At 45.6% G+C, this 20,000-nt stretch overlaps 1 protein-coding gene across 1 annotated transcript in view; it reads left to right on the forward strand.

The window, feature by feature from the left end:
* Window positions 1-20,000, forward strand: part of csmd2 (CUB and Sushi multiple domains 2) — a gene marked incomplete at its 5' end in the record, with an annotated part of 216,943 nt that overhangs the window by 83,796 nt on the left and 113,147 nt on the right. The window contains 5 exon segments of the mRNA XM_084484866.1: window positions 9,160-9,272; window positions 11,212-11,289; window positions 12,854-12,941; window positions 13,953-14,077; window positions 17,710-17,831. Coding sequence (XP_084340992.1) covers window positions 9,160-9,272; window positions 11,212-11,289; window positions 12,854-12,941; window positions 13,953-14,077; window positions 17,710-17,831 — 526 coding nt within the window.

The raw sequence follows: 20,000 nt of genomic DNA on the forward strand, positions 1-20,000 counted from the left end.
GACTGTTATTAAAAAGAATGTGCTATTTGCATGCCCTTCAGTGTCTTTATTATGCCGTAATAGATGTATGTGATAGTATCGTTTGCTATTGTGATGATAATGAATTTATTAAAATATATTGACGCAAAGTCAATCACCGTAATCGTCATGCTGTCTGGATGGCATTAATAATTCAAACAACACATTAAAGAGCTCAAGTAATTAATAGTTCAATGATCATTTAATGTTGACTTGTGTAATATAATCAAGCAACTTGCTCAGTAACAGTAATCCTATTGTGTATATATATATTTATAAAACGGGGGGCCTAAATCAAGCGATCTGATTGGTTCCCAACCGTTGTATATTGAGCGTATACACACAGCTATGACGCCCGTTCAGTTTACAGAGTTCAGTATCACTCCGCGCCTAACTTAACTGTTGTTTATGTATATATAAAAGCGATAGCGTAGTTCACTGAAGCCTAAAAAACATGTTGATTGCTGGAGAGGGTGGAAATGTTGTAAAGCAATAGGCACACGGTCGGCAATTTAGCCTACTATCGAGTTCGAGTGAACTCAATAGAAGGCTAAATGAGGGCTAAATGGCTAAATGCTTAAATATATATATATATCAGAGCCAAATTAAACAGAAAATTGAACAAATAACACTAACAACACATGAGAGACTGTAACCTCAAGGAAATAGCATTAATAAATTGTATTTAAGTTTCACACAAAACAACCAGAGATAGGTTTCCGGAGCAAATAAGATTGCAGCCATGTCTCGCTATCCTGGGAGCGCAATATTCAGCCTGTGTTTGTGGGATAGGACAACAAGCCCTGCTTCAATATCATTTACATTGTTCTGCCTCCTCATTCACATTCCCCATTGTGTCATTGGGGATGAGCAACAAACAGCCAATACACACCAACACAGAAACAAGAGATGGCGCAAAAACAGAAACAGAAGGGAAGGAAAGAGAGAATCAGGCCAGGTTTTTTTTTCCTCTGTTTCTGTCTCTGTCTCTCTGGCCCTCTATCAAACTTTCCCTGTCTGTCTGTCTGTCTCTCTCTCTCTCTCTCTCTCTCTCTCTCTCTCTCTCTCTCTGTCTCTCTCTCTCTCTCTCTCTCTCTCTCTCTCTCTCTGTTTCTCTGTGTGTGTTTCTCTGTCTTGCTGTCTCTCTCTCTCTCTCTGTTTCTGTGTTTTTCTGTCTCTCTCTATGCCTCTTTTATTGTCTGTGTCTGTTTCTCTCTCTCTCTCTCTCTCTCTCCCCTCTCTCTCTCTCTCTCTCTCTCTCTCTCTCTCCATGCCTCACGTCCCCATAAATAAAGGCAGAGAGACGACGCTCTGTTCATCGTAAGCAGCCCCCCCCCCCTCCCCCCCCTCCGGTGGCTGTTGGCTTTTGTTTATAGCGCGTCTTTTATGGATCTGCAGGGAGGGCTCGATTACCGCCCGGTGCTTTCAGCCAGTGACCTTGGGAACTCATCTGTTCCGTTCCAGTTAGGGATGGATTCAATAGTGAACTGAGGCGGACGCTCCGAGTGCCGCGACGCTATCGCCTGGTGGGTGTGTGGGTGTCGCTCGCGTTGGGGCTGTTTGGATTGCGATTCAATTGTATTGTTTGTGTTGTGAAGTCCTACAGGTGTGAAGGAGAGCGCAGCCCGCACAAAGGTAGCTGTGGTTTCAAGGAAAGCATAGCCAACACACAAAAGGAGCTTGTTCAATAAAGTCGTTGAAGCATAGCCATTTTTCTCCCCATTGGTGCTTTGTTTGTCTATGGCCCTGCATCCAGTCCTATATCACTACAGTACTACAATAATAAGCATGTTTGTGTTGTTGTTGGTGTTGTTTTTCCCTTTGCTCAGAATTGTTCCACTATTCCCAGGTGCTCCTTGTGGTAATAGTCCACCATCTCCCTCTGTCGTTTGGTGTACACCACCACTGGTTTCAGCCAGCAGGGATCCAGCAGTACCTCCATCAGGCCAATCGATGCCAGCGTGAATCACCATGTTCTTGTTATTACGGGGAGGGGGGGAGACGGGTTTGCATTCTAGATGTGGTTAAGGAAATCAATGGTGTATTACAGAAACGGCAGAGGTAGAAATGCACGTTAAATAGGAGTTGTTCAGGTTCATGGGTTCCTCCACTCTTTTTTGAACAAATCTATCTGGAGGTGTGCGCTATTCTCATGATGTCGTTGAGCCGTCCCCCCTCGGTACAGTCGCGATCAATAGTATGTAATATCAAATCAAAACAGTAAAATATTTGTTTCCTCGCCACAAACAAAGGATCAAGATCATTTCCTCAGAGGCATCACATCACACACGTGGATGTATGTACTTTTATGTATTATGTCAACATACTTTATGTACTACGAGTTTTTCTTTGGTACAACTAAATCAAACTGCATGGCAGAGAAACCAGCCTGGTTCTTCAGGCCCCAAACCAAGCCCCCATTTCTGCTTTCTGTTTTTCATCCTAAATGTCTTAAGGGGGGGGGGGAAGTTGAAGAGGAATTATGCATTCGGAATGGGGAAGTTATTGTCTTGTGTCAAAATGTTTATTTGAGTTTAAGACAAAAGTGCATTCGAGGCCAGCTTCGAGCAATGCCTTAAAAACTTTAATTTGAAAGAAATGAAGAGAAATAGACGCAAGCAATGCCCGCCAAGATGAAGGCTGATGCGTCGTTTTTGCCTGAAGGAATTTTTTATCATTCTGTGTCCATATTATATGTTCCGTTAGGGCAGAAAATGAGTTGTGGGAAGCAGGGGAATGGCAGTCCTCACAAGATTTAACAAAGCTTCCTGGCGGGAGCCAAAGGCCCGAGCATGAATAAAACATGAAACTTTCAGAAAAGAAGAACAGACATTTAGGCGCTGGCCAACCAGGAAATGCATGCGGGGAGCAGACATGGCTTTAATGCAACCACGGTTTCACAGGCCAGTTAATTCGACGTGTCTAGTGCGTACGGCCTCTCAGCCACTCAGCGGTGGCAGATCCCCACGTTTTCCAGGCCATTAGGATTTCCCTTAATAGTGTGGACTTAAAATCTGTGCCCTGTGACGGTACAATGTGGATCATTATGCTCCCCAAACATTTAACGGGAGTTCCGAAAAAAAATAAATTAAATGAAATTAGATTTTGAGGGGAAATAAATTAGCTGAGGGCCACTTTGGAATGAAATGCCAATAGAGGTAATTGTTAATGACTTTTTTCAACTTGTAAATCATGCATACTGATTTTAAATCAGGCATTCGAGTTTTCATTGGAGAAAAACGGTTTCACCTAAACTGCCCCTCCAATGATGCATCAAATCAGCTTGTTCTAGACTGTTTAGTGTCTACCAACGTTATGTGCTTGAACCACTCAAACGCACGCAGGAATAAGCGACAAAGGCATCTCTGTTACTCACGTGTTTTTCATTATTTTGTTACTCCCATATCAGCTTTGACTGTGCGTTTTTTGGGGCTTTTTTGCTTTTGTAGTTTGACATAGTTGAACGACAACGGCAAGTTTTGCATTTTTTTTAAGTGAACAGGTCCAAACTTGATTGTCCAGCATTTCATGACTCTGACCTTTTGCATATTCCTTCATGTGAAACACAAAAAGTGAGTATAGAGGTGTTCATTGGCCAAACCAACCCTTTAGCTATAGGCCCCTAGGATGTCTTCCAGTATCTAAAAGCTACACACACACACACACACACACAGAGCAAGTCAGAATCACCTGAGTCCCAGCTGAAGGTCACAGCTCAAACAAAAGCTCCATTTGAAGCCATGTAATATTGCCATGCTGGACTCAAGGGTCTTCCACTCTGATTAGTTTCCCCGCTACAGGGTGTGAGTGAGTGTGTGTGTGTGCGTGCGTGCGTGCGCGCATGTGTGCGTGTCTGGGCCCACACCAGTCTAGTGGCTAGGGAGCCTGAGTGCCAGCCAGAAAAAAAGAGCCTCCGGGTTGCATTTATTATCATCATATGAGTTATCGTATTTGTGTTTGCAAATGTGTACACAGGTTGACACATTTACTAATGCCTCTGTGGGTGTCTATTCTGGCAAGCATGTTTGTGTGTGTCTCTGTGTGTGATGTTTGTGTGTGTGTGTGAGTGTGTGTGAGAGTCCTTTGCTGCGATGGAGAGAGTTGTGATCTCCCAAAGCCTCGTTAAAATGCAGAAAGTTTGGGCTTTAAAGTCACAGTGACCCCTGCTCTGCTGTAAGCACCCGGTCCTGCATACTGAGCAGAGCACTGATTGATCTGCCTAAGTAACTGCAATTAACTGGGACTTGCTCAGACAGGATTGGCTCACTCGGCAAACACACACACACACACACACACACACACACACACGCACACGCACCCACACACACACGCACGCGCGCACGCAACACATTCATGCAGATAGTCTGGTCATCAAACGAGGAGGAAAATGAATTCATGCGCTGAACGCTGAACCCGGGTCGCGTTTGATCTTGGTGTGACGTGTGTCACCTTTGGCACCCAAGCTCCAACCACTGCTGATTATGCATAGAATCGTTTAACACCTTGGCCCCTTGTAAGAAAAAAAAAGGGGATAAAAACGTTGGATTACATGAAAGAAGATGGAAGAGGCTAAAACTGAAAATCAGGCTGTTTTTTTTGGTTAGGATGCGATGAGGTGACCTTTGCCAGAATTCTTCAAATCATTCAGGGGTTTATGAATAGCATCTGCCTCTTTGATCATGCATGTTATTTGGAAACTGCCATCCTGGAACAAAGCTCTCTCTGGTCTTTATATTAGAGTGTTGTTTTCAGTGCAAAGAGTTCAATTCAAACACCATCATAATGCAAACATTATTTGAAAGTTTTGTTACTCCCATATCAGCTTTGATTGTGCGTTTTTTGGGGCTTTTTTGCTTTTGTAGTTTGACATAGTTGAACGACAATGGCAAGTTTTGCTGTTTGCATTTCTTTTAAGTGAACAGGTCCAAACTTGATTGTCCAGCATTTCGTAACTCTGACCTTTTGCATATTCCTTCATGTCAAACACAAAAAGTGAGTATAGAGGTGTTCATTGGCATCACAGATAATCTTTCCCCATCCATATCATGTCATACTCGCACCATCACTTTGAACATGACAGCTTTGGAAAATATTGACATAAAATCAAACACATCTATCACCTACAATCTCTCTTTTTCATGGTCCAATTACAATTGATAGAACCTTGTACCCACCAACATCCACCGGCCCCAGAAGTCCCCTACCTCCAATAGGTTTTCATGGTCACCTTGCCCTGTAATGCCATTGCCCCAAAATATATGTCCCAGACAAAGCATCAAAGTCTAACGTGGACCGCAGAGCTCCGGGGGGTTGGGGTTTGGGGGAGGGGGGGGTGAAAACAGAAACAGGAAACTGATTTAGCATGGCACTCGAGAGACAAACGCTAAATGAAAATGTAACACAATTCCGGCCGGACACGAGAGGGAAAGGGAGAGTGAGGTGAAACCGCGGGTATCGAACTGACCATGGCAGCCATTGAGAGGAGCTCCATCAATCTCCTTCAGCGGGCCTTTATGTTGCATGACACTGTGACCTTCTCAGCGGCTGCCGTTTGTGTTGTGTTGTAAAGAAACAGGTAGCGAGGGAGGTTTGAGTGGAGAAAATAGGCCGACGTGAAAAGAGGGTCAATGGGATCGTGATGGTGATTTTAACTTCTCAGATTCCACGTTTACTAGAGGGTAAATCTCCTAATGACATACACGCCCGGCCGTCGCCATTGTTAGCCGCGGCAAACTGAAAGCCATGTTGTCCTTTGAGCTTGATGGCTGAATAGTAATGGGACCTGATCCCCACACAAATTGCCCTTTAACGTAAATAGACATGTTCATTTCTCCTTATGGCGAAAAGGGTGAATCGACACATTGCAGTAGGACATGAATAATTCCCTTTAAACAGTCATGGTGGAGTGGAGGGTGTGCATGTGTGTCTGTTTTTTAAGGTGTGAACGGTGTGTGTGTGTGTGTGTGTGTGAGTGTCCGTTTTATAAGGTATGAATGGTGGGAGGGGGTGTGCCACTCATTCCTGTGATAAAGCCTGACATTGAGCAGTGTTGAAAGGTGAGGTTGAGAAGATAGTGTCTCCATTTTCTTATATTTTCAGTGAATAACTGAGTTGTGGCATTGATTTTCTGGCCCCGAGATACCGTGGTCAAGATTCATCCATTTCAAAATAACACTTTCCTTTTCCTCCCAGGCTGCTAGATACAGAAACAATATATTTGCTTTCTTTGTAGTTTAGAGACCACATTCAATTAATCATTTTTAGCGATTGACTGCCTCCTCTTCTGTCCCACTAGTCACTGAAGGTTAGACTTCTGCACCTATTTTATAACTCCCCAAATGCATGCACCAGACGGCATATATACTGCTCCCCACTCACATCCACTAAAATCTCAGTTTATCTTACTGGATAAAACACTCCCCGGAGACAGGCATACACACACACAGTCACTTTACCAGCCCTCAGCCCCCGTTCCCTTAAATCACCACTAATGTTACATGACAAGCTTTCACAATTCCACACAACACTTTCATTACGCAATGCTCTCGGCCCCCTTAACTTTGGGGTTGAGTGAGACGGGGGTGTGGGGGGGGGGGGGGGGGGGGACGGACTATAGTAATCCATTCAGACATATAAATAAATAAATAAATAAATCTACAATGCTCTCATGTTTGGAATAAAAAGATACACAACGGGAAGGGATCGAGCCAAGGAGTTAAGAGAGAGAAACAGAAAAAGTAATTCCGGTAAAGGGGGGGGGGGGGGGGGGGGTGCGGCATTTGATTGATGTGGCGCGCGGACATTAATCTTATTTTGTCGGCTCCCTGTGTATATACCCATCTGTTATACCCCCCCACCCCCCCGCAGCACTGAGGGGGGGGGGGGGGTCGAGCACTGGCCTTAAGGGTGGGGACCGGGAAGTCCTCGGTGCAGGGATTCAGGGTCCCCGATCGGACACCTCCAAACCTGTGGTTAGTTACCTCTGGGTGGCGGCGGGGCCATAGGTCGAGGGGTCCATGGCTTCCCCGCAGCTGTCCGCGGCTCGCACAAGCCCCACGAGCCCCACAAGCCCATGGGGGGAGAAAGAGTGCATTTTTGCTTCAAAAACCGAGGTTCCTGGTTCCAGAGCCAAATCCAATTCATAAGCTGCTCCTGCTCTGTAATGATTGCCATTGGCTTACTTCCAATGCTCAATCTGTATGTCGGTAGAGTTGCTATTGGCACAGTGTATACAGTATGACAGTGCGTCGCATATGGCGTGTGTATGGGAAGACAGAGATAAAGAAGCAACACATGGCAAGGAGAATCCCTTGATTGCTCTTTAATAAGCAGGGAAATCCCCCAGAATTCCCGGCAGGCTGAATTATCTGCACGCATCAATCGCGCAAATGCTCATCAATGTGTGGGAGGACGTCTCAGCTTCCAAGGGAGCGTTCTAACCATCATGTCCCATGTCGACTGCTGGTATTGACTTGAGCTAGCTCCCCAAACTAACACACCTGGCGCGATCAACAAACATTGACATGTTAGAAGACATTTTATTCAGATTTTTTGCAGACTGCAGAGTGGTGGTGGAGCTGGGAACAGAACCAGTGCAGTAGACAAACTAATGGTTTGTGCGGACCATGGCTCGCAGCACTAACCACATTACACACACACAGACAGACAGACAGACAGACAGACAGACAGCTACTACCTTGCTATGCCTACTATTGCCGGTGGGAAGGTTCTGGGTCTCATTTCTCACCCTGGAACAGGAATGATGTCTCGTTTTCTCTGCTGTTGTCATGGCCGTTGCAAAAGAGGGCAAAAAAAACATTTCTGTTAAATTTAGAAACATATTCAGTTCCAACAGCTTTTGTCCCTCAATATCCTCACTATTACTTTCCAGGGCATTTCCATTTGGTTATATATCCTTAAAGGTTGTACCTACACCCGCCCTCCCCCCAAACTCCCAATTTTCATATCTTTTCTGCACCCGACAAGTCCTATTCTCGGCTCAAGTGATTACCTGTGCTATCCCCGCAAAATGCATGCGGGCGAGCAGAGCTCCAGACAGAACGTGCAGGCTTTGTCTTCATCAATCTCATAACACCGTCCCCGGAACCGAGGAACCCGGACGCTTCATGTAGCTAATCTCCCAGAGCACCGCGGGCCAGGCCGAAGGCTTCCAGCTCCATCATCACACGGCAGAATGCCCTCCTCCGAGCTCACCGCCTTCTTTTTTCCCCCCCCCCAATTCACCTGCATATTTGCCCTGGTCTCCACGGTTACCCACAACCTGATCCCTCTTTCTTTTTTTCCCCTATCACCCTAGTTTCTCGTGGTTTGTTTAATTTATTGCCTTATGAGTCTCAGCAGCTGTCTACCTGCCTTTTTTTTTGTTGCTCTGGTTCTTTTCCCCCTCCCCTTGCCCTGGTGTTGTTTCTGCCAGTTTTAATGAGTGCTGGGTGGAAGTCTAGCCCCTAATGCACTTCTCCTCTGAGGAGCGGGGCGAGGGATGGGTGAGGAGGGGGAGGCGAGGCGGACACAGTCGAGGAAATCTAATTTACAGGTGGGAGATTGGAAAGAACGCACCCACGTGCACACAAGTGTGGAGGAGTGCATGTTTGTGTGTGCCTGTGTTGAGTGTGTGGGTGACTGGCGTGTGTGTGTGTGTGTGCACAGGATTTGTGCAGGCGTGTGTGCGTTTGGGCACTTTGCGCTTTCGTGCCAGTTCTGCGCTTCTGTTAGTGCCCGGAGATAAAAGATTATATGTCCCTAAATGACTTTGGCTTGGGCTTTACCAGCTCAGGAAGTGCCTGGTAAGCAATGGCCCTCATTAGCATACAGATCAGCAGGCACTTTAAGTGTTTGTAAAGTATAATTCACTGTGGCATGGTCAAGCCCATAAAAGGAATGTCCTTCCTCTGCGAAACGCCCGCGCAAGGCGTATCCCTCCGCCAGTTTTACGAGTGGACCGCTCGGACAAAAAGTGGTTGCGCAGCAGAGCCCGTTGGGTACTTGTTGATGGAATGAAGATTTTTTTTATTAGATACCACAAGAACAATTCATACCGGAGTGTGTCTCTTTCTAACAAAATGTGTTCAGTCGGAAACCTTCGGAGCTTCTTCTAAAGCGGTGCTGTCTGTGTGTCCTCAGGTTCACGGGGCCGAACCTTCCCTCCCCCATCATCAGCAGCAAGAACTGGCTCCGGCTGCACTTCACCTCCGACGGGAACCACAAGTTGAGGGGCTTCAGCGCCCAGTATCAAGGTGAGACCCTCGGGGACGGGAGTACCAGGAACCATCCACGGATGAGGGCTCTGGACCTCACCCCCTGTTGGCAATGTGATGCACTAACACGTGGTTATTATGACACTGATTAATAAGGAAGAAAATGCATTTTGTGCAAGGGGTGAGGTCGCTTGTATGCAAATACATGCTTGCACGCACACACGCATGCACGCACGCACGCACGCGTGCACGCAAACACATTCTCACTCGTTCACTCACACACTCTACGTTTCTCTCACCCTCACTCACACACGCAGACACTCTCTCGCGCGCACACAGACACACGCACATACACAAACAAACCCGTGCATTTAAACACACGTTGACACACGCAAACCAACACGCGCAAACCAACACGCGCATTTCAACACACGCACACACTCGCACGAGTATACAGACGTTCCCAAACACATGCATGTACACATGCTCGCTCGCAAAACGCGCACACACACAAACACACACACCTACACACGGTCACACACACACACACACACACACACACACACGACCATACACATACACACCCACACATGCACATGACTCCAGTCTCCAGTCTCATTACACTAACTGGGCTGGAGGTCAGCGTTGGGAAGACACGAGGCGAAGGGAGAAAAAGGATTAGACTGTCTCCCTAAGACTCACCTCCAGCCATTCACCTCCCGCTGCAAATGACACGGGGGGGGGAAGAGAGAGAGACAGAGAGAGAGAATAGGCAAATGGAGAACGTAAGAGAGGGAGAGGGATTAGACTAAGAAGTGACAGGGACAAAGAAGAAAATAGAGAGTAGAGAGAAATGAAAGGGAGAGAGAGATCATACGAGAGAGGGAGTAGATAGAGGGAGGATGGAGGAGAGAGAGATAGAGAGAGAACTAGAAACTAGAGATAGAAATGTAGGTGTGAGGCCAAGACAAGTATAGAGAGAGACACAGAAATAAACAGTGGATGAGGGGAGAGGGGGAGTGGAGCGAGAATGAGCCAGAGAAAGAGAGGCCAAGGTGCATTAACGATAACTGGCTTCCGTAGTGAGATAAAGACACTGTGAAATATGGATACGTGTGCAAACACCCTAATTAGATTAACCATTGAGACCCTCCGATGAAATACCCCCCCCCCAACCAAACAATCGCAGATTCCTTAAGCCCCGTCGTAATGCCTACCCATGACGCCTTATATGCCAGACATCTTCAACCAGAAGCCTCTCTTTTGTGTCTTCCCATTCCACTAGCACGCAGAAGGATTACGATTATTCACCAGTCAATTGGTCTTTTCAATTACCTACACTGGCGTTCGTCAATGTGACACATACGGTTTATTTATGCGTGCCTAGTTTCCGTTTTTGTGCTGCCACAAACAACACTTTTCATAGGATTCTCGCGTGGATTTCCATAGTGTGCCTTCCAAAAAAGTGATAAAGAAAGGTCAACACTTGAGCGATCTCATATTCAGAGAGAGAGGAAGCTGTGTAATTTATGCCACACAATCATTTTAACATAGCAGATGGGGTATTTGACAAGGGTGTGTGGCAGGTGTTTATGTATGCACTCACAGTAGCTTGTGTTACTTTTATTGGGTAATGTGCGTTTACATCCGAGTCCCTAATTTGACGTTGATGAGCTCATTTCCTTTCCAAGTTTGCTTGTGTGGAAAGATTTCCATTTCGTTTAATGAATCATCCAACTCTAATTAAAACTCCATCATCACACCATTGTATAGGCATGGAATCGGGCAACATGTTTATCACTGCTACAAACCAGAAAAATATGTTTTCCAGACCCAGTTCATGAAATGAATAAGATAAGAATACAATCTATTATTAATACAATCATCGTTATCTCTGTATAGTTGCCCCCAATTGCATCCATATTGTGTGTGTATGCATCTAGTTCTCACTGTTTCTCTGCTTTCCTGTTCACTCCAGTGAAGAAGATGACTGAGTTGAAGTCTAGAGGTGTGAAGATGCTTCCCAGCAAAGACAATCACCACAAGATATCAGTGTGTAAGTATCCACCTGTTTCCTCTACGGCTGGCGCACTGTACATCCTTTAGCCAGTGATTGTTTCTCTCCCTTCCAATACCGGATCATTCGTTGTGTTGCAGTGCAACGCTAACAGGAGGCATGGATGACAATTACCTTTGTCACCATTGACCCATTTAATATTTTCTGCTACCGGGCAATTTCATTTCATTTTTTTCCCACCGCTACATTGTCCAGTTGAGGAGGAGGACAGTAGGGGACGTTTTTGGTAACATTGATAAATGGGCAGCCATGTTTGCCAAATCTCAGCTGAAGGGGAGACGCTTTTGTTTAAAACTCTTCCGGCCATCCATTTATCCATCCGTCCCTATCTGTCCCCTTTTTTTTTTTGTTGCTCAAAGTCACAAGCACATACAAATAGTTGTCTCGCAGCACAGAAATATCAATGCTGAACTTGCGTTGTGAATCTGGGAAGGCCATCTTGTTTCGTGGGCTAGGGAAATGCAGAGACAATAGCGCCAAGTAAAACGGATGACAGTAATTGTAATTGCTTGCCCTTTTCAAAGTTACAAAAGGGAAATCTCCCGTCTCCCTCTCTCCATATCTCTCCTCCCACACTGTTATTACCACCCTTTCTCTCTCCCCCTTTTCCATGATTTCTTGATTATTTCTTCTCTTTACCTTACCTGTGTGTGTGTGTGGAGTGCGGGGGGCACCACGGTGGCCCGGGAACGCACGGTGTGTAAATGGAGTAATTAGGTTCAGAACAAGGTGTGGATAGTGCCGCAGTCATGATATTCCCTTTTCAATTTATTTTCTCCACCTCTTCCTATTCATCTTATCTTCTAAACTCCCCCGCCCTTCCTCCCGATATATATATAAAAAACCCATCAAATTCAGGTTATTTTCATGTTCCCATTTCTTTTTAGGCTTTTCGGATACCCTCCCATATCCACTTTGTTTATTGCTTTGTTTTTTCCCCCTATTGTATTTCCGTTGTGGCGAATACCTTATATTTCACCCGTTTCCCTCCAGCTCATCTGTGCTGTGCTCTTATTGAAACCGAATCTTCGAGACCACAGTGTGCCTGACACCTGTGAGTCTCATATATTATTCATGAGCCTCCTGACAGACGCTTGGGCCAATGAGCAGGTGTCAAAATGTCCTGGCACCGCCCGCCAGGTTATTGACCCCGCCCTGTCTATCAGACGGCCTCGCCCGGTTGCCCCGAAACCACTGGACCACTGTTATCATTTAAACTCCCTGCAGTGTCACGGGGAAAGTGCATGGGAAATCCAAATTAACTACTTGGAAAAGTGTTATGCAGGGAAATAATTAAACCGCACAGCATATTAACGGTGTTAATAGATTACATAAATGCTAATGACATTTGCAATAAAGATCGTCTGGCATGGTTTATGTGTGCGAATATGGCGTTTAATGTATATAAACGGAGGTTCTCTCACCACATCATTAAATATAGATTGCTCCTTTTATAGGATAAGGTATTGATTTTCTTATTTATATTTTTTCTCTCTCTCTTCCCTCCCTCCCTCCCCCCTCCCTCCCTCCCTCCCCCTGCCAGTGTCTCAGATGGGTGTAGCGCAGGGCCACAACATGTGTCCAGACCCGGGGATTCCGGACCGAGGGAAACGGAAAGGCGCTGACTTCAGGTAGGTGACAGGAGGACAGAGGACTTGAGAATGAGTGGATTTGGTTTGAGTGGGGCAGGTAATCAGAGGTGAAAGGGTTCATTTTCTCTATAGATTCCATAATGAGCCAAAATTGAATTTAACAAACTCTTCTAATGTCTTCCGCATAGTGTGCAAATGTGTCCATCGATTTTCTTCTTCTATATTTAACTTTGTTGCGGTGGGAGTTAAATCCACTATTCCAATGCTATTTCACTCAGTTTCTTTCATATCCCAAGTCCTCACTGTAACCTTCACCTGTAGAATCCCATTGGCTGAGGCCGAATGGAGAAATATGTACACACAAACAAATGGTCGCAGCACACTAATGTACACGTTACAGATGGCCCCATGCAAGCTCTTCTGTCTGATCCTTTTTCTGTATCAATTGTGTTCCCTAACACAGACAAATGAGTACTGTGGGAATTGTGGCATACCATCGGTTTCCCATAATGCAACGTGCCTGGTAGCGCATCTTGCAGCTTTAGGTTATTTTTTCGAAGAGTGGGTAATCGGTAAACAGATGAACCAGGCATGCTTAGGGATAAGCCAGTAGAAGCCATGAAACATAGGAAATTCTAATGCAGGCCTGTCTAGCTCAATTGGTGAAGCATGGTGCTAAGAGAGAGAGGGAGAGAGAGAGAGAGGGAGAGAGAGAGATGTAGGATTCTGTGCCGTCAACGTGACAGGATAGAACCTGGGCTCCCCTCTCCAACCCTGTCTCTTCTACCTGTTCAGGTATCATTCAGTTGGGCTTAAGAACAACAACAAAAAAAACACTAAAGAGAAAGGGAGACAGAGAGGGACAGACAGAAGGGCGCTGGTTGGGAATTGAAAGCGGTCGAAGGCCCCAACAACAACAGACATGCATTTACACAACAATGAATGGTATGGCTAGCGCCATCTGCTACCCATAGCGAGTCAGGTGCTGGGTCGGTGTTGGCGTCTGACTCATTGCTCCCGGCGTTTTCTGCCAACCCCTCCCGCCTGCAGACGGGGGGCCACGGTTCACTTCTCCTGCGACGAGGGCTACGAGCTGCAGGGCTCCAAGAGCATCAGCTGCCTGCGGGTGACCGACAGCTACGTGGGATGGAGCGACGACCGGCCCATCTGCAGAGGTAGGCCGGCAATTAATGGCTTCCTTTCTCACGTCCCACTCGAGGCCGACGGGTGCGTGCCTTATCTGTCAGTCCGGGCGTTGCTCGCGGGGGAGATGTCTTACTATATTCGGTCGTTGCGACAGTCGTCTAAAACGGGCCATTTCAGACGCCACCGGCACGACTTTTTTTCCCCCCACCGGCCCCAGCCTTCGTACCCCCACTGGATTGTGTTTGCCCCTTCCGTAAGCGACGATGGCGTAACAGTTGGACACATTGGACACACAACACACATTCTTCCGAACACTTGGGTGGCGGGCGAGGCCACCAGTCGTGCCCCTCTGCACTGTGTCCGGGAGGTGCCTGCTGGCTAGGGACATATCTCATTGTAAAGTTCTCCTTCCAGATAATTGTTGGCGTCAGAGTAGCGGTCGAACGGGACTCCTAATTGACTAGCGTCGTGTGCCTCTGGCAGTATGCTTACCAGATGGGTCACATCAACACGAGCCATTGGTGGAAGGGAACGCAACAATTAGTTCTCATTTGAAATTGTAAACGCTAAGATGGAATATCTTCATTGGTTGGTTACATTTTTTTGTGTTTTTTTCCCCCCTGGTGGTACACATTGATTTTCACTCCCATTAAGATAAACATTTTCAAAAGCTTGTGAAATAACATTTATTTTATGCGTTCACCACTTACTTTGCCAACTTCTTTGTTAGCCGCTATATGCCTTATGTCCGAGCATAATGCTGGTGAGGGAACCTCATTAGGTTGTTTACCATCTGGTTTCAGTCCTTCTATCCTCGCTCATTCCTCCCCCCCCACCACATCTCCACAGAGTCAGAGGAGATAAACAAGAGGGAAAATAGGCAATGCTGAAAAGGATTTATAATGAAAAGGAAATTATTGAAGTGATAAGGCAATAAGCGTACACAAGGCACAGACAGATACAAAGACACAGTCGTACAAACACTCGCACAGAACGACCTTGCACACAGAGACACACACAACAAACACACACACACACACACGCAGACATCACACACTTTTCAAATTGGGTTTGCTCTGGCATAGCTTTGGTATAAACCGTTATCGTCATCATTCAGCAAGATTTGCCGACTGTGGCCAAAGTCATTAGGCTGTGTTTGGGTGCGAAAGCTTGTTTTCAATCAGTCTGTCTTTTGTAAAAGTGACAAATGCAGCAGTGGTAGGTTGTTTGTCTTGTTTCATTGATTCGGCCAAGTTAAACGCTTGGTCATTATTTCAGAAGTGCCACGTAATTGTAATTTGCCGAGAGTCTACTGTGGGAAAAAAAAGTTACAGAAATTAATTAAGTAATTAAAGCAAACATGGTTCGCTCTGATGTTGTACAGAGAAATTCCTGATTTCAGCACCATTACAGAGTCATCAGAAGTGCTTGTGTACAAAGGCGTCCTTGATGTTCACTAAGGGGTGTAATTATTATTTTAAAAAGGGTATTGTTATTTTGTGGTTGTGTTAGTGTTTCAAAGCGGTTCAATCCATTGTCATCTTCCATCACTATTCTGCCTTTTTATTATTTTTTTATTTCTTTTTTTATTTCTTTTTTATTATTAAATTGTCACACAAACATTGTTTCTTAATTTCATTGAGGCCCTATGCCATGGCATCTTTTCTTCCAAAGAGCAAAACCTCATCATTTTTTCTGTCCACATTCTGTCTGCTGCCCTTCTTCAACAGTGAGATATATGTCGGCCATTTTGTGGCCGTTTCAGCACAACCTCCCTCTCATCAGTAACCCTTATCAACCTGCTGCTGGAAAAAGTTGTCTGATGTAATCACCTGGCCGTTTCATCTCCTTTATTGTGGCCTATGGGAACATCTCTCGCTATTCAGCTTAATGTGTTCGGAGAAACCCAGTTTTTCAGGGTCTCCCCCATCCCTTGTCTTAAAGAGTGATCCAATTAAGCCCAAATGGGATTATACCACTAAAGAAAATTAAGGGGTTTGGGCCACCCAAACAGAGAGGGATTATAGGGTTGGATCCCTCCATCAGCTGGCTAGCATGACAATGACACAACACATTAGGAAAATCGCAAGGATAAAAAAGGCTACTGGCCAGTGCTGCAGGAACCCTGCTCATCCCAGCAGCCTTTATTCAGCCACAGACCATTAAAAACAAAATGTGACAATGCACACAAACAATAACATGAACATGTATAAGTGTGCGTTGCCCATGTTCGTCACCATTACATGCAACAGGGCTATAGCCGGCGGCAGAGCTAATGGAGAAAATGATTAATCGCTCAGTGTCTCGGCGTTCATACCTCCTCTAGAGGTCGAAACTGTGCAAGTCTGACTCATTGTGGCTGTGGCCCTCTGGTCACACCAGAGTAGCTTGAGTAATGACACGAGACAGTTGATCAGTACCGGTGCTAGTTAGTATCGCTGAAGAAGAAGAATAAATAAGTGCGCCTGTGTTAGGCGCACTGTAGCACTCTAACTGGGCTTTCTATTTACCGTGGCGGTTGATCTAAGGTCACACACTTAAAATAATTGACTTCAACATTGTGCAAAAAGTTCTCGTCGCTGTCCAGCCCGGGGACCATGTGACACACATGGGGACACGGCCTAGCACACCGACCCCCGGCCTTCTGTCCTCAGAAGGTCATGTGACTGCTTATACAAGTCATTTAGGGAGGTGTGTGTGTGTGTGTGTGTGTGTGTAGTCAAGAGTGTCGACCGTTGCTCATGAAGTCCGATCCTATTGTTCCTCTTCTCTGACCTTTTAAAGCCACACACACGCCCTTTTTCGCTCAAGAACACACACACACACACACACACACACACACACACACACACACACTTGTTAAATGTCCCTTATAAAGGATGTAAAAGTTAACTTTAATTAAGGTTCTCTTTTCAGAGATCTTTTTGATAGGAGCTCCGGGGCGTCAAGCAGAAAAAAAGTCACAATGTCCTTCAAGTCAAATTATTGTTAAAGTCTATAATTAAAATAACTATAGCATTACTTGAAGGTGCAGAAGCTATGAATGTTGATTTTTAAACGATAGCCTTTTTTCTTATCATTGATTCACAGCTTCACTGGCCTTGGTCATTAGCTTCTCATTCAGGGTTGTTTGAACCGCTGCGCTCAAATGCCAACTGAAGTGCTTGGAGGGCACTTCAGCCAGAGTCAGTATGAATGACACTTGGGTTAATGATGGTTTGTAAACAAAACAAAGCTGTCCTCTTCCTTCACCAAAAATCCTCAGAGGAGCTGAACGAATGGTGCAAACTTGGGACTTGTGATGCCCTGATACATGAGATGAGATGCAGATCCCTCTTTTTAGACAAATTCAACAAGTCTGGTTAATTGCTGACTGATTTGGAAGATATTGGAAGGGTAATCCTGCATCTGTGGATGAAATCCCAAAGTGGCACTATCAGAATGTTTGACTTTGGTGGAATCGTCTGAACTTGTGTGGGAAGCTAAATTGGCTTTTATTCATAGTGCTCCTTCAATATGATTAACAATGTTATGGTAGGGGTTTGCTTCTCAATGAAGATAATCCTGATGGCAAAACATGTTACATTATTCATCACAAACTGTATCACTGAACATTGATTTTCCACAGCCTCACCTAACCCATTGATTGCTAATCTTGTAGCACCCATGTGTGGAGGTCAACTGAGAGGTCCCAGCGGTGTCATCACCTCTCCAAACTACCCGGTCCAGTATGACAACAATGCAAACTGCACCTGGATCATCACTGCCACAGACATGACCAAGGTACTGTCCTTCAATATATCACACAGCAGAACCACAGAACTGAGCCCATGTTGAGATCAGACCACAGCTATGGGAAAGTGTACCAGCCTACTAATGACCAGGGGAACAATTTGTGTTCAACAAAATAGGAACGCATTTTGCCAACAGGAAAGCTGCTGAAGATTCTGTTGTAATATCATCAAGAGGTCATTGATTGGCATCTCTTTAACTCATTGTGTTGCACACAAAATGACAGAAACAGAGGCTGGTAGGCTGGGCTGAGGGAGACAAAGGAGGGTGGCTTTGTGTCACCTGTGGGATGGGGGAGAGAAGGAGAGAAAGAGGGAGAGAGATAGAAGGTAAGGCAACAAGCAGATATAGCAATAAAAAGCCGAGAAGAGAAATGGAGGGACTTTGAGGATATCATGATAGTGACAGAGCCACTCTGTTCAGACTGATGACTTTGGCGGTGTGTTCAAGGCCACGAGGCCGCCCCCCTTGCCAAATATCCTCCCGTGAACTCAAAACAAAATGGTTTTACAAATCTGGTCTCTTATCACACAGGGGCGAGTGAGGGAGTGGCTCTTTGGACTGAGGCAGGGCACACAAGGCGAGACGTGCGCACACTGCACACACGCACACCAAACACACACACACACACACACACACACACACACACACCCTTGGGTACTTTCGAGGGCAGCCTACTGAAAAAGACAACGGCACTTTTGGCTGTCTCGCGCTCCGTGTGTCTGTCCCAGATGAAGATGGAGCACCTCTGTTCTCTTTTAGCGCCACGCTAGCCTTCCCTCTCCTCGCCCTCGTGCATGTTAGCCCAGTCAGAGGTGATGCTAGGTCACACAGAACATCAAGTCAGGTGTGGGAGGAGAGGGTGGATGGGGGGTTTGCTTGTTTTTTTCAAGTCCCAGCCATATACTGAACAGTGCCTTCAATAGTTGTATATCTTCCCAAAGGTCGCTACACACACAGTTTCTTTGTGGGTGTTTATTCCGTTTTTTTTATTTAGTGTATCCATCCGCTGCAAAGATATCTGTGGTCTCCGTACCAAAATGACTCAAATACAAACGCAGACGGTAGCTAAAAATCCACATATCAATTTCGTTTCGAGTGTTTTTTTTTTTTTCCTCTTTCTTTTTTAATATGTAATTTCTAGCGGGCTGTCGACTGTTACAGCTGGCAGATGGCAGAGACGTTAGCTCAGAGCGGCGTTCGCCTGGTAACCCGTCCTCCCGTGACCCAGACTGCCTGCGCCGTCGCCACCATGAACCTAGCCAGTCGTCGTTAGCCACCGGGTTTAACCGGGTTTAACCCCATGCGATTTGCATTTATATAAGATTTTTCATTGGGCTCTCTCGGACCCTCTGCAGAACATTAAGAATGTGTTAGAAGTTATCGGGAAACAATTTGAAATGGAGCAGATTGAGTTGATTTTTTTCATTGTTTTATTGTTTTGTTCATTTTCAAACTCCTTTTCTTTTTTTTTCCTTCGGGCAGCGTGATCTTTTTATCAAGAAGCGAGGCGGCTCCAACTCTGTTCCGTTGTCTATCTTTATTAGCAGGGCTCTCGCCTCGGCGGAGCTTCGCCCACGCGCCCTCGTTCACACGTGCCTTTCATTGTGATCCCGTTCTGTCCTGCTCCTGACGCTTGCTGAAATTGTTTACTCAGTGCCAAAAGAAAAATGAACAAAAGAAGGAACAGACGTCGTCGCCTCTATTATTTATTCCTCTAATGTCCAACCCGGCAGATGGCTGCAGACCTTTAAAGTTGTGGTGCAGTTAAGAAAACCAAATAGGATTCTCCCCCTTTTCTGGTGTCTTCTACGGGGGGATCTCAAGATGGCATGCGCGCAATCTCTCCAGCCGATCACATGCTCGATAGTCATTGGCATTTGGGTCAGAGATCAGAATTGGCGAAAAACGAAAAAAAGTATTTTTTTTGTTATAGTGGTCCACATCGCTTCATGAAATTGGACAAACAAATTGAATGTCATCCAATCACAGACCGACAATGCAATCCAAGGACAACATATTTGGAATTTAATCTGGATTTCTACCTGATATTATTTTCGCATCTACAAAGGGAAATTAACTGACACGACCTTAACGTTGCGCATCCCGGGCTTTACCGGAAGAGCTGCTTCTTGGGTAGCAACTGGAGCCGTGCCAGAC

This window comes from Micromesistius poutassou (genome assembly GCF_964030765.1).
Source record: "Micromesistius poutassou genome assembly, chromosome: 20".
NCBI lineage: Eukaryota > Metazoa > Chordata > Actinopteri > Gadiformes > Gadidae > Micromesistius > Micromesistius poutassou.